At 50.7% G+C, this 16432-nt stretch overlaps 1 protein-coding gene across 1 annotated transcript; it reads left to right on the top strand.

Annotated features, from left to right (window-relative positions):
• Positions 1-4849: 4849 nt before the first annotated feature.
• Positions 4850-8563, top strand: LOC100905370 (potassium/sodium hyperpolarization-activated cyclic nucleotide-gated channel 2). Its single transcript, XM_003739544.1, has 10 exons — positions 4850-5003; positions 5106-5370; positions 5472-5635; positions 5828-5977; positions 6104-6369; positions 6838-7056; positions 7260-7406; positions 7538-7685; positions 7897-8087; positions 8366-8563. Exons 1-10 carry the CDS (start codon positions 4850-4852, stop codon positions 8561-8563), a joined length of 1902 nt encoding a protein of 633 aa, XP_003739592.1.
• The last annotated feature ends 7869 nt before the right edge of the window (positions 8564-16432 follow it).

Here is a 16432-nt window from a genome sequence, read left to right on the forward strand (position 1 = left end):
GAGCTCCTGTGCTCTAACGTTAATTCAGACTCACGGAATCCCCGTCAGTAATGATGATATTCCATAATATTTGAGTCCTAGTCAGGCTGGTGAGATATGGAGGTGCCTCGCTGTATTCTGAGATTGCTCCTGCCATGACACCACGGGGGTCAGAAGTCAAATCCCTCCACTCGAAGCAAGATTGTATCTGATATTCAACTCCCTTCTGCTGATCAACTCGACGGGAGTATTTAGACTGCTGAAGATGCCTTAGCTCGCATTACAAACTGAGAGGGTGGAACGCACGGTCGACGGTAGCATACATGCGATAATTCCGCTCCAAGTATTCATCCCGCTACACGAGTCCACTCATTGTCCGTCAGCCGGAGGGCAGAGTATAGTATAGTTTTGAAATTCTTCTTCCGGGGCCAATCAGAAGGATGCAAAACCGGCGAGCCAGACTCCTCGACTTTCAAGAATTAGACCTCTATACATCAAACTCAGTACCGCGCAGCCTACGTCAGTCGCTGCGACTCGGCACGTGAGCGGGCTGAGATCTGAAAGTTCGCGCCGGCAACTTCGCTCCCGAGATGGATATCCGAACCAAACCGTGACCGCGTGGAGGCTCTTCTCCACATTACGAACATGGCGAGTCCCAGCGAGCTTCATGGGTGAGACTTCTTGTCAGATACCATCGGTACTTGTCGAGGTAGCCCTTTGTTCCAGCGAGGAGCTCCCATGACCCCACAAAGGGGGCGGAGCCTACTGCTTCAAGCAGAAGTAGTTGCGCTAGTGACTGAGAGGTTGGCGTGAGTCACGGGTGTCTCGGTGCTTGAGTACTGTTGGACAAACACCTTTCGATGGCTCTTCGCGGATTTGACCAGCGACAGAGTCTGCAAACTTAGGGGATCCGCTTGAGCGTTAGTCGTAGATTCATTGAAAACAGACGGCCACCACCAGATCCCATTCGTGTGCGAATCGAACCATCGTTTCTGAGCGTGTATGCATCGATAGTTCGAGAACCCTGAAAGAGCAATGATTTCAATCTCGCCTCCATAAATAAAGTATTCTAAGGAGTTTACCCCTCCCCCATCCAGTGCAACTCAGGTTCGAGAAGAATACTGACGATATGAGCTCAGTGGTCAAGCTCGGGCTTGACATGCACCTCGGAAACGATTCGGACTCCGGGCGAACCCAGCGGTCTTGAAATTCCCCAGAGTCCCGCATAGAAAAAACCTCTCGTTTACCATAGGTCCAATATTTGAAGGATTTTCCTTTCTCATAGCCAAAAAGGTCAAAGCCTCTCATCTTACAAATGCCGTATCGGCGGGACTGGAAAGTGATCCGATGGAATGGTTCGACTCATTCTATTCTAGACTCAACGGTGTGGACGGAACCGGAATGGGAGTTACAAAAAAACGTCCAGAGGAATTCTCACTGACCACTCGGAAGGCAGCACTCGGTCTCGATCGGTCGACTTTTCATCCCGCAAGCTGTTGGACAAGTTCCAGGCACTGGTGAGAAATAGTAGTAACCCTCGCAGCAGAACATAGGGCAATACTCAGGACCTTGGGAGTCATTAGGCCGTTAGTACGAAATTCTATCATAGATTCCGACCACTGGTATATGTTATCGCTGATTTTGACGCGAGCTTACAGATGCAAACTTCGCCGAAGGGAAACTGTTGGACGCCACGGATGCATCTCCTCGGGCAGAAGTTCTCCCGTTGACCGAGCGCAAGGCAGACAGCACTCATGAAAATCTGCGAATTCCGATTAATGTCATCTTGAGAATCACAGGAAATCGTGTTCTCTCGCACAGATTCGATATCACTTTTCAACTCTCGTCACACTCACGCACAAAAACTGAGGTCCAGCGTACATCGCGTTCGGTGTTTCGCTTCTAGTAGGGAAGAGCTTCCGCATTGAGGGTTTTTATGTTCACTTGTGATTCACGCTCCTCGTCGACTCGCACCTTCGCCCAACCTGTGAAGTGTTGGGGCCTACCAGAAGTGACATGTGGGCGTCTGTCAGCGGTGTTGACGAAGACACAATGCCACGAGCGGTTGAGATGAAGATTTTCAGCCGACCTTGATACATCGAGGGACCTTACTATTCCAGGTACCGAAACAATGACTCACTCGCTCAAGAGTCTTTGAGCCGCGTGCTCAGTTCCTATGAAACCGATCGGACCACCGAATCGATCTCGCATGGCTGTGAGCGCGAGATGCGTGGTTCCGAGCGAAAGGTCAACGATTCGACGGGGATCGACGAGACTGGCTAATGACATCCCTCCGCACTGGACCTCGATTCTGCCAAAGTCACTCAGTCTCTAGTTTATGTACATATGTAGCTCATGACTAATGATTTCTAATCATTTCGCTGAGACTTCGCAGAGCTCCCTGTCTCAACCAACCTCCGGCCCTAATGTGTCCTAATCCAGCGACAAAAAATAAATTGTATCCATCAACCTCCGGCATGCTCCTCTCGGGCTATTCGGATTCGATTCTTATATCTAGGCCAACGGCTGGAGCTCCAGGCTGCGAAGGCTTGCCGATGTCGATCGGTTTGAGTGGATCCTATCTCAGAGAAAACGAATGACGAAAGTATTCCGCGCTAGTTCTGTGCGCGTAGACTTCCCCGTCCCCGGTTCACCCCGCCTACTGAAAACATTTGTCGGTGCAAGCCTCGCACATTCATATCCGCTCTGCCACCGCTGGAGAATCGATGTCCCGCGCCGATTCTCCGGGATGTCCGATTGTAGTCTGGACCCGGACTCGTCCTGAGACTAGAGTCTGCAATCAGGGATCGAGACCCCGTCGTCGACTTTTAAGCCTCCGTTTCGGGCGAAGAATCGCGGAAACAGTCGTCACCGGTCTCTTTAGAACACAAATTCCAGAAAAGCTCGACTCCTTTCCCGACGGAGAATTCCAAATCGTGATTCCCATAAGAATTGGCCAAGACAAAGGAGTTCGGTATCTGGATCTGTCGGATGACCGCCCGTATGTCTCCATCAGGTTTTGGATGGACTCTCGCTGTGATCCCAGGAGGAGAGCGAAGATGTCCCGAGCTATTGTTTCCGTCTGCAGTCTGAAATAAAAGAAGCTTTGAGCTGCCGAAGTTATCGTTGCCAGTCTCTTCGTAGGTCCCTCGAAGAATCAAGTCGACAAATTCGAATTCAATAACTTCGATACAAGAGCCAATCAAGAGCTCGCCCTCATGAGACTGGCATTGCACTTCTGAACAGTGAAAACTCGATACTCAGAAAAACTCATCGAGGCCGTATGAGGCAGAGAAAGGCTTGAGCGAGAGTCAACCAATGATTTCCAAGCATATCCATAAACAGTACTGATCCATCCCTAAATTTATGGCGGCCGTGAGGTCCGACGAATTCTTCATTTCTTTGCACGGGCTGTCGGAGAGGAGCACTCTATCAGGGGCTTGCATTGCTCCGCAAGGTTTCGGTCCGCTTATGATGAGTCCAGCACTTGTAGTAGCGGTCGTTACGACCAGGCGCTTCCATCCGACGCGAGGTCGGACTGATTTCCGGGATGCTATTGTTTCTTGGCTTCGATAATTCGCCACTGACTTCAAACTCCGATCCGGATCTCCTCTGCTTCGGTTCTTACATAAGTTTCACTTGACTACAGCTCTGGTATAACGAGCTGTCGAGGACTCTTCGGGATCATGATCGCAGTCATTTTTGAGCTCGAGATTGTCGGGCCAACACTCGGAGAGAATCCCTTTGGACTCTAAGACTCCGAGTTCTTCCTCCTATATCCCAATCTTGCGAATCGTGACTAGACAAAGCGCGAACCCCAAAGAATACGCCCGCTGAGTGAACTCGACAGTATCACTGAAAGCACCCGAACTAATGAGGGACAACAATCTTTATGAGCTTTTCTTGTTCAGAGGTGTCTCTCACGATAGCTATATTTTGTCAACACGCTGAATTCCTGCAAGCGAGATGCTTCCGGAATCGAGAATAGCCAACGGTCGTCGCTGAGCCCGAAGATGCTCCCTCCGCCCACTTTCCATGAATGCTCAGTCCGACAAAATACAAGGAATGGAGGAGAATCTGAAGGCTATAAGTGGCCTGCAGGCACACGGTGGAACAGATAGGTCGATAGAGTCGCGCCTTGAGCAGGCCATCGCGCCGAGCCTAAGCGGCAAGCCTTTTATAGTATTGTAGTGCCTGGCTTCCGGTCGAAATTCACTTTAAAATCGTACTCTGAACTCTCGGGAATATCTGATGATATTCTTCCTCCAATGAGAAAATTTTTCTTTGTGATATCCTGTCAACCGGAGAAATGAAGGAGTTCCGAATGAAGTGGATAAATTTCCACCTCGCAGCGATGTAATTCGTTGCTCGTACTCGTGATCGATCGCGCTCGAACAGTACTCAGAGGCAGGGTCATTTGTTTGTACTGCCCGTAATCTTTATGGGTAGCCGGTCCAGAATCCTCTCCGGATAAAGATTTTTATCCGCGCTTGGGCGACGGATTACTACCTGGCCTAGCCCGAAGCAGCGACTACCGACGCCGCCCGCCTTACACTAGCCGACTGAGGATCCTCACTGACGTCCAGCTCCAGGCATCACACCTTCACTCCAAGCACGGAAATCGACCACTGGAACCGTAAATGAATCTAGACCCCGACCAGAGTTCGAGCGAGATCCATTCAGACGATTCTCTGCGGTGAGTTTACTTGGAATGCGTAATTCTCTCACAAGACTCCTCTCACCTGGAGCTGTCGTCCCGTGATTCTAAACTGTGTCAGCGATGACATCGAACGCTATATCATTCAAAAGACAATCCAGAGCGGTGAAATCTGCATCGAACGTATGTAGTGGTAGTTGACTCTGCTCGGACATGCGCTTCTACAGATCCGACAGCTCGACCGAATCGAACCCGAAATCCAGCGTGAGGTTCCCGGCCCACCTAGAGCCGCAGCAGAGTTTTTGCAAATACGGAATCGATCAGCCTCTTCAGGATGAAGTTCCTGAATGCACTCGAAAAGGACTCAGTGAGTAGAAAAGATTCGATTCCCGAGCTCCCGGGCTGCGAGTTCCGGAAAAGTGGAACTTATGCGAGCATGCTGACACCATGGTTTCTGCTGCTATTTCAGACCACAGCTGTTCCTGTCCTGGCAACATGGACAAGAGCTGCTCGTTCCAGTCGAGCCCGCCATCGCAGAGCGGGTCGAGAAAGGCGTCGCTGATCTCCGAAGAAGACGTCATTAAGCAGCGCTTAATTCAGAAGCAGTTACGCAGTTTCTTCCAGCCGGCGAAGACCCGGAGAGCTTCCCTCAAAGCGCATCAGATACTCGATTTGCTCGAATGGCAGAAGCGGAGACCTCACAAATGGATAATCCACCCCCGAAGCCGACTGAGGTATGTCTCGAAACTCGAACTCGGAACATATCACGTCTAAACGTCTTTTCGATGGTATTCCTGTGACAGTATGATAATTTCATGATTTGCTCGTGCTGCAGGAAATACTGGGAGTTGATTATTGTCGTCGTTTCCATAGTGAACCTCATCGTTATCCCGATAAGCGTCGCTTACCTCCGTGGTTTCGAGCCCCCCCACGTAATCGTATTCAACCTGATCTCGGATTTCATTTTCGTAGTCGACATCAGTCTCAACTTCGTCACCGGTGAGCTTGAATCCCCGACAAAGAGGGAAAAAACTCGTTTCTTGAGAAACAAATACCCTCTCGTATTACGGACGGGTACGCGACTCCAGGCGCTCTGAAAGGATCGACTCTCTAGGGGGACGAGTCCCATGCAGAGCATTTTCTCGATTTTACCACTCGTGCTCCGCGTTCAAGATTGGAAAATCTCCGCAGGCTTCGTCGATAAGGACAACCCTCAGACCTTGGTCACTATGGACCCTATTCTCGTCCGCAATCATTACATGAAGACTTGGTTTGCTGTGGATTTCATCAGCACGTTTCCGGCGGACGATTTTATATTACTCATTCTGAAACCTTCGAATGGTAGGTCGGACATCGAGGGCCTGCGCGATGGTTGCAGCAAAAACCTCACCTTCGAGGGATTCATCGAGTGAGACACTTCACGCGCTCTTCAGTTTAGGAATCTCTCCCTTCTCTGATTCCTTACAGTGACGGACTACGTCTCGATGTCCCAAGTGGTCCACATCACCAAGTTCCTGGCTTTGCTCAGACTTCTCCGGATCTTCCGACTCGTGCGCTATCTTTCGAGATGTCAGGAGTCGTTCTACACTTCTTCGACATGGATATACATTCGAATACTCAATTTGAGCCTCTTTATGGCATTGGTCGCTCACTGGAACGGCTGCCTCCAGTTTCTCGTCAACTCGTGCTTAGGTTTCCCACCGAAATGCTGGATTTCGATCACCGGTGTGCGGGTGAGTGTCTCATCTTATTTCGGATGCTCTCGAGCTAGATTACTCTGTGCCATCCTTTGGAACTATAGAAATATTCTAACATGTCGAACGTCCTCAAACCTCGAGCATCGCGCGGAGTGATGCATAAAATTTAGGAGATGCATGATTGCATTATTCATCCAAAATTTCGGCGGGGCGATTGCATCCGGTCGTCCCGAGTATATGTTACTACTACAAGACGTTTTACAACGGAACTCCTTCGTATGTCGTAACCACGCGATGGAACATGTGATTTATCGCAATCTGATCATTCTAATCGCAACCAACAATTCACACGCCCCTGGCTACTCGGTATTCGTGCTTCATCCGAAAATCATGCATACAGTGTACTCGATTATGTAGACTATAGAAGGTGCAGTCGACCGCTCGTGCGACGAAGCAACCACGACCGAATGCTCAGTCACCCTGACACGATGTTCACCCTTCCAGCATGCCCCGTGGTTCGAACAGTGGCAATGGTCGCTTTTCAACGCATTTTCGCAAATGTTCAGCATCTCGTACGGGACGTACACTCCTCAAACACTGGTCGATATGTGGTTCACTATGGTAGGCATGCTCACCGGGGCGTCATGCTACGCACTCATTCTTGCAAATATAGCCACGATGTGGCAACACGCGGACGTTTCAAGGAAGCTCCATAGACAGAAGGTTAGCGTAGTCATTTCTGGAGAAGGCGTTATTACCTAATAATGTCTGTCGACGCCATGACTAACACGAAGTGAAATCGGCTATTACAATAACGGCGTGGCCGGTATTCAACCAGCTATAGTATATTGAAATGAGGCCGACGCAAAAATCCACAAGAGCTCTAATAATAAGCTCCGTGAAGTAATTGGATTTTCGGATCACAGATGCGTGAAGTCGAAGACTACATGTCGTTCCGACGATTTCCGCGCGATCTCCGTCTCCGAGTTCGGGACTATTTCGAACGACGTTACCGAGGACACGTGTTCAACGAGGACGACATCCTTGAGTCGATGTCCGAACCATTGAGAGAAGTACGCTATGAGGAGAAATTCCTCGCTCGCCCGGGAGTTTACCGGCGCGGCAGCTGTGTACTCAGACAGATTCGAATAGGGCGGCGGACATCGCTCGCGCGATATTTCAAAGCTCGAATAACCGACTTCAGATGGTGATGCTGCACAACTGTCAAGCGACGATCCGGATGGTGCCGTTCTTCGCCAATACAGAGCCAGCTTTCATTAATGAGCTCGTAACAAGACTTAGATTTGATTTCTATCAACCGGATGACGTAATCGTCAGCGAGGGAACGATCGGTCAGTTTCCACATCAGCTCATGGACTTGTTTTCCGCTCGACTCCCGTCTTCAATTTGATTTCACCCTACCCACCCCCTGAACTCGCTCCGTTTCCCCTAGTCGATTCCTCGTAGTCTTCCCGGGACTGGGAATGTGCGGAGGTATCCGGGAAAATGACGGAGTGCAGGAGCTTTTCTGGACGTGAGACTCGCAACGATTTCTCGTCGCAGGCACGAAAATGTTCTTCCTCCAGTCGGGCAAAGTGACCGTAGAAAATCAGAACGGTGACTTGATCGCGACCCTCGGGGATGGTTCCTACTTTGGCGAGCTCGCCCTGCTGATGACGTGTAAACGGAACGCAACAGTTCGCGCGAAAGTTCACTGCAGTGTGTTCACGCTTGGTTTCGAAGACTTCCACGAAGTAAGTGTTCTTTATTGAATTCCGTTTTTCGTCGGACCGGCGCATCGGCGACTCGCCTTATTCACAATCTGACAGCTCCGAATTCAGCGACAGCTCCAATCGATATGCTCGACAATGTGGCTCGATTCCGTCTCCCATTCAGAGCTCAACAGCATTGCCGATTCCCTCCAATTATCACAGTATTCCGTGCAGATGGCATTCCGAAGAGAAATAATAAGCGGTACGAGAAAACTCGCCGATCATCGAGCGGGCTAATATGTCCCGGCCTTCGATTTCAGGTACTCAGCCGCTTCCCATTAATGCGACTGGCGATCGGTTCCCTCACGAATGACATTCTTGAAACTCGTGATCGCGCCATGTCAGCTATTCAGGACGAGGAAACCGTCGTGTCTCTAGAGGATTTCATGGCCCGAATCAACACACGTACCGATCTAGCGAGAGACGACCTTCAGAGAGTTTATGTAGAAAGATGTTGAGCTTTTCGTCAAAGGCCCCGAAAATACCGCGGTTAACAATCGCTTGCATCGAGAAGACGTCTTGACACATGACGGCGTCTCGAGAACTCTTCATGCTCGAACAGACTGCGCTCCGACTCCAACGTGGGGATCGGGACAGTCGTGCGCTCAGGAACTGTTAGTCACTCAAGAACCGCGAAGAACGGATCCACACAGAGATCTGCCAATAAGCATCCAATACCTATGAGTCTTCGGAATCCAGCAAATGTTTATACAATGAATGTAGATATATTCATTTGTACATACAATGTCCGCGGCTGTGTCTTCCATTAATTCGAGGTGACTAAACGACTTCCAGTCTTTCGGCGACCTCCATCCCCATCCACAGCAGACGGGAATGCGAGAGATCTCAATGGAGCAGCCTAGGACAACGGAATCCTGTTTCCACTAGGATCAGCGACATGACTGGAGGTTTTTTTCTCACATCAAATGAAGTTCAAATTTTGTCTCCAACGCCAACGACTCTTTCTCTGGAGGCAGTTCTCCGGATTTTTTTTCTGAGGAGCTGGAAGTCTATAAATACCATCCCCATAAATACCATTATTCAGTCCCGTTCCCTAGTCGGACAGGGGCTCCAATCAACGAATTGTCCCGAAACCCTCCCATGAGGAGCCTCCCGATGTTTTCTCTTTGTCTAGTTTCCCTTAATGTCTCACGTTGGGGGCTCTGTCACCGTTTAGAAAAATTTGCTGGAGGTCTGCTTTGACACATTTGACACTGTTGCTTCACCAGAACGCGACTTCCCTCCGGAGCAGCATGGGTCGCCGATTCTCGCCGAACGGAATAAGATCGTGTTGCATTTTTGTTGGACGTGTCGAAAAACTCACTCAGTTCGATAGATCCAAGGGAACAAGCCGATTCTGGCTCGCCAAGGAAATCACTGCGCGGCCGACAGCTTATCCAGACTGTTGATTGTGTTGTCTTGAACCGAATAGATTATGTAATAAAATTCGTTTGCAATTATCTCCGTCGTCGACATCGCCAATCATCATCAGTCAGAAGCTCTCAAGCGGGACTTTTTCGTCGCTTCGATGGCGTCGTCAGAAGTCTGAGTTCGGCCCGGTGTCTAGTCGAATGGGGAGCGAACGGATGATGGAAACTTTATGAACGGAGCCTCATCCCATCAGCGCCCGTCCGCGGCTCGGCAGTCGGATTCTCAGCCGGCGGCGTCTGATAAACCCGATTCCATTGTGGAAATGGCCTCCGGAAAATAATGCATAGAAATCCCTCATCGGGTTGTTTCTGACAACTTCAAGGCTGACCAACTTGTTGATGATGATAGTTCCTTCGGGATGAACGTGATAAGCTTATTCAGCTTCCATTCGCCCGCCACAGGATGCGTCAGAGAATAGCTCACAAAAAAGCGCTTAGAATTGACTCACTCATGTCGATACCGCGTTCTCAAACAATGGTTGAGCTTCCGCCGTGTCTGTGGAAGTTATTTCTCTTAGATTCCGCCGATGCTCCGAAGGACGGGAATCGGATGGACGTTGTTTCGTCCGATGGACTTGTTGTGGAAAAGTCAGTCATGTGTTCGGTGTTTGCAATGACGAGAATGACGCCGCGCAACTTGACCACACGGACTCCTCTCCAAGGCGTGACTCCTTTGTAAGGGCTCGAAGAAGCTCGAGCGATGGCATCCAGGCTGTCACGGCTACTTCACGGAACGAAACCCCCAAGATGTAAGGGTGTGAACTATGAATTGGAAGTGTGTGTCCGGGATCCATTCCAAGTCTGCACGGATGCCGCGAACCTTTCCGGTTAAGGTCAACGTGGTTCTCACGCTTGGCGAATTCGAACGGAAAGGAAGCGAGTTCGGTCCTTTCAAAAATAATTTTATTTCTAGTTATAAATTAATTTCATTCCCCTTCATCGATGATGAGTTGTTTAGATGCGTTTGAAATATTCACTGAGTGGCCCGTCCGCACCTATGATGAGCGTATCATCGCTCCTGCACAGAATAATTATTCGTCGCGCTCCTTCTCACATCTGGTATTTCCTCAGTATTCATCATAGTTGGCTAACGAGACTGGAACCCCGACAGGTATCAAGGCCCCTGATACGGATATCGGGAGGGATTTCAGCGGTTGTGGGGATGTGGATCTAGGCACAGGGGCGACTCGATCGTGCAAGCTTTTCTCGTAGGCGAGTTCTGGCATGTAATACTTCCCTGTCAACGTTTGTGCGCGTTCGAACGGCTTATTCATAGCGGGAGCGAATAGCCCCGGTTCTGAATCGTAATCATCGAACGAATGCCTGCCGTATCCTCCCATCGCGGGATAGTGCTCGAATGAAGTGTCGTGCATTGGACTCATAACCCCGAATCCCGACGACACGATGACGGAGGCAGTTTGGAGCAACTCGTCCGGGAAGTACACTTTTCCGGCGTGAGCGAGACCGGCGAAAGTCCCCATTAACTGCAATGTCAAGACGGCATCCTGAATTAGAAAAGGTTGCTCTAAGAGACGCGGGCAGAGAGCTCTCTGTAAATGTGGGACTCGTATCAGGTTCTGTCTCGGCTGCTAAGTAGCGAGAGAATATCGAACGCATGTTAATCCAAAGCTCCCCGAAGCACGCGTATTCGATCGATTGCACCGAAAGGGGTGCAATCCAAAGTGAAAACTCATCCACGGCGACTATATCGCTTGTTGGGCCGCGCCCACTCCGGACGCCGAGACATGGTATATTTCTCGGCGTTTCCCGAAGTATTGTCCCATGGGGCGTGATTAGCCAGTCCGCGCGCAGCCACCGCATTTTCTCACAACACAGGGGGCAAGTGATGCACCATTTTGATGGCGCAAGATTGAACACTATCAGAACAAATCCTCCCGAACTCTAGCACTGTGTTACTCCTGAATGTTTTTTTTTTCCCGCCGTGTAGGCAGAGCACCGCATGGGGAATCTCACCGTTGAGAACAGCGGTAGCAACATGACCGTCAAGCCTCAAGCGCTCACTGACTGTTGTGGGTAGGAAGCTCCTGAAGCGCGCACTGTTTTGACCGGAGCTCGATTGGTGAGAAGGTGAGGGTAACCCGCGCGGCTGATCTTTGTGAAGTACCTTTATTGTTTATCGCCGTTGCATGAAGGAGAGAAAATAAAGTGAGTCAAATATATCATGTTCTAATAATTATTATGGTGGACACAGCGTAACCAGATAGGCGCGCCGACACGGCCTGGCGCAATCTACGATCCGTATATTTTCGCTCTGCTGCCGATAGACAAGCTTATGTATCTGAGCTGCATACTATGCACTCATACATAATGTGTGTTTGCTTATGAGATTTTTTGAACGTATGAGTGTTTATGGAGTCGGTTGAGGGATCATAGTTCTCACCGGAGGTTCAGTGACGCATATCGCGAGGATTCTGCCCAGAAATCCCCAACCGAGTCGTTCGAGGCTTCCTCTGACTGACGATGAGGCGTAGAGGCACATTCCTTTCCGTCCCTCGAACTCGTATTGCGTGTGTCTCTGGAAAAAACTCTCCTCATTCTCATGAATTCTTTTCGGTAAGGGTCCATCTCCTTGGAGCGCGATGACGACAACCCTGGAACTCTGCCTGAATTTCCGAGAAATCTTCAAAAAAATAAGCCGAGCAGTAGATCCTCGCAGTCGAGTGAGCGTGTCTGTCGAGGATCTTCAGAGACTGCGAACAGTGTTCGCAAATAACGGTAATGATAGTCATAGTATTTCTGGGTTGCCGACAGTAGCCTCTATGGGCAGTCCCCCGGAGCGTCAATGATTGGAAAAGACGGACTTTGGAACATCTTCGTCAAGCCGATGGAGAGGTTTGGCGTCAGATTTTCGCATTTCTCCGTAACGCTCACGTAATTATCAACAGCGCAGCGGCTGCCGCCACCCACGGTCTAGGGTTCGTTGTCTTCGGTTCTATTTTGTCGGCATCGAGAAGATGTCACGATACACCATTCGATCGCCCACAGCTTCCGTTATGCTGAACACGCCTGTATACGAGAAAATGAAGCGGAAATATAACATTCTAAAGGTTAGCGAGTTTAGATAGCCTGTTCTGAAAGTGAATGCGCGAAGCCTTCGGCTCTGTAGTCTATTCGATGCTAGCAGTCTGATAAGCCTAGCGTCGAAGCATGGCATCGCTCGGACCGCTTCCTAATGGAGCCATTGGATCATGATGGCCAACCAAGAGATTTATTGCTGCCGAATACTGCCTGAATGGGACAAACTGCGGGCGACATTTTTGCGAAGCGATACAAACAAGTTTGTGTCAACTAGGGGTCACGCTCCACTGATCTTGGCTAGTCTTGGGGCGGAATCCAAGTTTTTCTCGATGTTTCTCTCGCGCAATCGCCCTGAGAAATGGGATTACAATGCTTGCCAGCTGCAGCCGCAGATTCAATTCCAACCGTCATAACGGAGCCGTCCAGTGCTTCAGAGACCTCAATCGACCCCCGCGGGATAATCTATGGCTTGCCCAGCGATCTCTGTTGTGATACGATGATACTTCACGTCCCTCGAGAGGGCAGTGGAAGGACTCTTCACGATTTTGGCATGCATGCCGGCTCTATCTGAAAGTGGGTGAGCCATGACGGTGAGGGACGCGTGGCGACCTCCTGGATGAAGGAATGGCAGTGAAAAATTCCGGATACTCTTGTCCGTGCACATCTGGGCGCCCCCTCAGATCAATCGTCATCCTGATGCCTGGGAAGCGCCTCACGACCCCGGGACAGTTTTGTATTTCTTTTGGCGAATCGGACTCTGTTGTCAGGCTTCCCTCCTTCGGCGCGGATCGGAAGAACGAGACTTGATCTCTCTCGTAGTCTCATACGCCTCGAGGGAGCCTCCCGAGCACAGAGACGCGTCACGAGCGAGCCGCTGCTCCTCCATATTCCGGCTTGCTCACATTGCGATTGATCCTTAGTGAGTGACTTGAGGGGATCTCGGAAGTACTGAACGCCATCTTTATTAAATACAACAAGCATAGTTTGAGTATGTACACCTTAATCTTCTCAGGGGCAGGAGAGCGCCAATACATTTCCGAGCTCCAGTTCGTCAAAAAACTCGATTTCACCATCCTCTGGCTAGAGATACCGGAACACCAGCTTTCACGATCCCGTGAACAACTGGAGTACCGAAACGATGTCCTACGAATCTGCCTTGCACTAAAAAAAAATCAGACGTCAGCCATTGCCATGCATCATTAATACTTTGAGGTAATCCGTTCCGAATCCCTCAGGTAGTAATCCAGGGGATAGCTACGAGAGGACATTATCCTAGGTAAATGAACGAGAATATTTTTTTACCTAGCGCTAGGGGCACTCTTTGGTACTCGTAGCCGCCGCTGAAGCGACCGATAGGCGTGAGGAAAGGTTCTGATATCCCGTGAGCACCGAATCCCTCATTCCCGAAACCGTGAGTGAAGCCCTGATCAGTGAAATGTCCGAGAGCTTCCTTAGGATAGTACGGTCCATTGAAAGCACCGTGGCCCGGGTATCCAATGTCCTGGTTGATCTGACTCGGATAAGCACCGAAGCCAGAGCTGTGCAGCGTATCCTTGGTCAGGGTCCCCGCGGCTGGATTGGGAAGTGCGATGTTCTTGTTCGCGAGAGCGTTTGGCACAGAAGCGGTGCTGATGTCGATATCCTTCACTTGCGGTGGTAGCGGCCGCGCGAGACCATCGAAAGCGCCGTGGGCCCCCACATCCTTGAGGGGTACCCCACCGAGGGCACCGTGGGGTGCGACATTCCTGATCGGTTCCTGATGCCCTCCAGGGTACGCGCCGTGAGGACCCAGGCTTCTGATTGGATCGTGCAGGCCGTTGAAAGCACCTTGGGGTACGAAGCCACGTGCGGCATCGTGTATTCCGATTAAGCCTCCGCTCAATGGGTGCACCCGACCTGCTGCTGGGTTCAGATGACCTGGGTAGGCACCGGTGAGGCCGGTTTCCTTGACCGGGAACTGCTGAGGGACCCCGAGAGTTTTCTGTACTGGAGTGTGGAAGTCGTGCAGAAGTGGCTGGAAATGCTTCGAGTAGGGTGGCTCTCTCACTGGAAGGGGTCCTAACGGAGAGGCTCCCCGCGTTGGGATGTAGGCACTTCTCGATGGATAAGGGTGATAGGACATTCCTCCGAGACCGGGTCCATAGTACTCTTGGCCTCCGCCATGGACGAGTGTTGTCGGCACAGCCACGAGAAGGAACGAACAGCTCAGAAAGAACATCGTGAATGAGACTTCACTGAATGGTTCCCCCTAAAAAGCTTCTACTCAACAATCAGAGGAAAGTGACTCTTGCCAAGGTCTTCTCGGACATGTCTTCACCGAGCCGAACGATAGCGTTCGTTAAATACGGGGACACCCACGAGGGGCGAACACGCGTGCGGCTCCCCCTGGGACTCCCAATACGATCCAGTCGACGGGGAGTCGGCCCGTCGGATCGACAATCAGCCACCCAATAGGCCCGGTATCCAGTCAGTGGAGCGGCGGTTGAAAGTTTTCGGAAGTGACGCCGATGGTAATTCCTCGAGAGGGTGGCTGGCGGGATGACGTGTTCTGTGAATTTGCTGGGACAGTCCACGCACTTCCACGTAACTGGGCACGAACGCTTGCGTAACAGCGAGTCTAGCCATGATCAAATAGCTGCTGAATGAAAGCTGACAACGGAACTCGATTTGACTCGGCAGAAAACTCCCAGAGGAAGAAGAAGAATTCGCCAGCATGCGTTGAAGGTCTCGCACGCGAGCACTGGGTCGTTTCTGCGTGACTGATGATTTTGCCGCTAATGAATTTCATCATATATACCGGAGCGTGGACCACCTGAAATGAATTCTTACCGAGACGGAATTGCATTCTGGGCATCTTTGCGCTCGTGGAAAACAGCTTCTGTCGTATCATGCCGCTTCTGCGATCTGCATGGGCGAATATTCAAGGAACAAGGTGTTGCGGAATTCTTCGCGTCATAGCGATGCTTGTCCGTCTTGTGATTGTCAGCTTCTTTGTCACAGCTTCGATGCTGTTTTTTCCTCAGATGACTGAGTCAGCCTAGCGGGGTCTCTTGACCGACCCTTCCCCGTTCGCTCACGGCTTTCGGATACTGGAATACTGAGGAGCAGCTACTGTCGATTGGGCTGGGCTCAGACATTGTCGAACACGGACGAACGCCGCCGTTTCAATCACCGAGGAAGAGCTCCGAAAATCTTCACCGGAGGGACCGTATGAGATCACCCAGACTCTTAACCTAGGTATGAGCACGGAGGGACTCGTGATTCGTCATTGGAAGACGACCTTTCCCAATGATCAATAATTCGTCCATAATTCATCAATTAGTCGATAAAAACGAATCCCTTGATCTCGGTGATGCTTCCGCCGGAGAGTGATGGGAATCCCGGCCTCCCTAATCCCGAATACCCGGAAGATGCGACCTTCGCGTCGGAAAAAAACTTCAATCATCGGAAACTCGAATTCAAGCGAGCGCAAGACCCTCATTGCGATCTACTGGATATCCGGGAGTGTCGGAGATGCCCTCACGAATTTGTGACACGGTAGCGCGGAAAGCGATCCTCCCAGACCTTACAGTCGGAGCGACGAAAGTAGACCTTGAAGCGACGGGAGCGACGTTCCTGAGCGCGCGGAGATCGCGGCGTTGGGACGCTCCCTCGGAGAACTCGGGAAGCGAATTCAGTTCTCTGGGCAAAGACGGAGTGCCGGTGAAGAGTGTCCTAGTAACGAGCAAGCTTCTTGTACCCAGTAAATTGACCAGAAGACAGCTTCGGAGAATCGTCCCATCCGTCGACAGTGTGTGCCATCTGGTGGCAGACTGGAAAATCAAGAGGAGAACAGAAGAAGACATTTTTTCTCCATTG

Source organism: Galendromus occidentalis, unplaced genomic scaffold (genome assembly GCF_000255335.2).
Source record: "Galendromus occidentalis unplaced genomic scaffold, Mocc_1.1 scf7180000076543, whole genome shotgun sequence".
NCBI classification, from domain to species: Eukaryota; Metazoa; Arthropoda; class Arachnida; order Mesostigmata; family Phytoseiidae; genus Galendromus; species Galendromus occidentalis.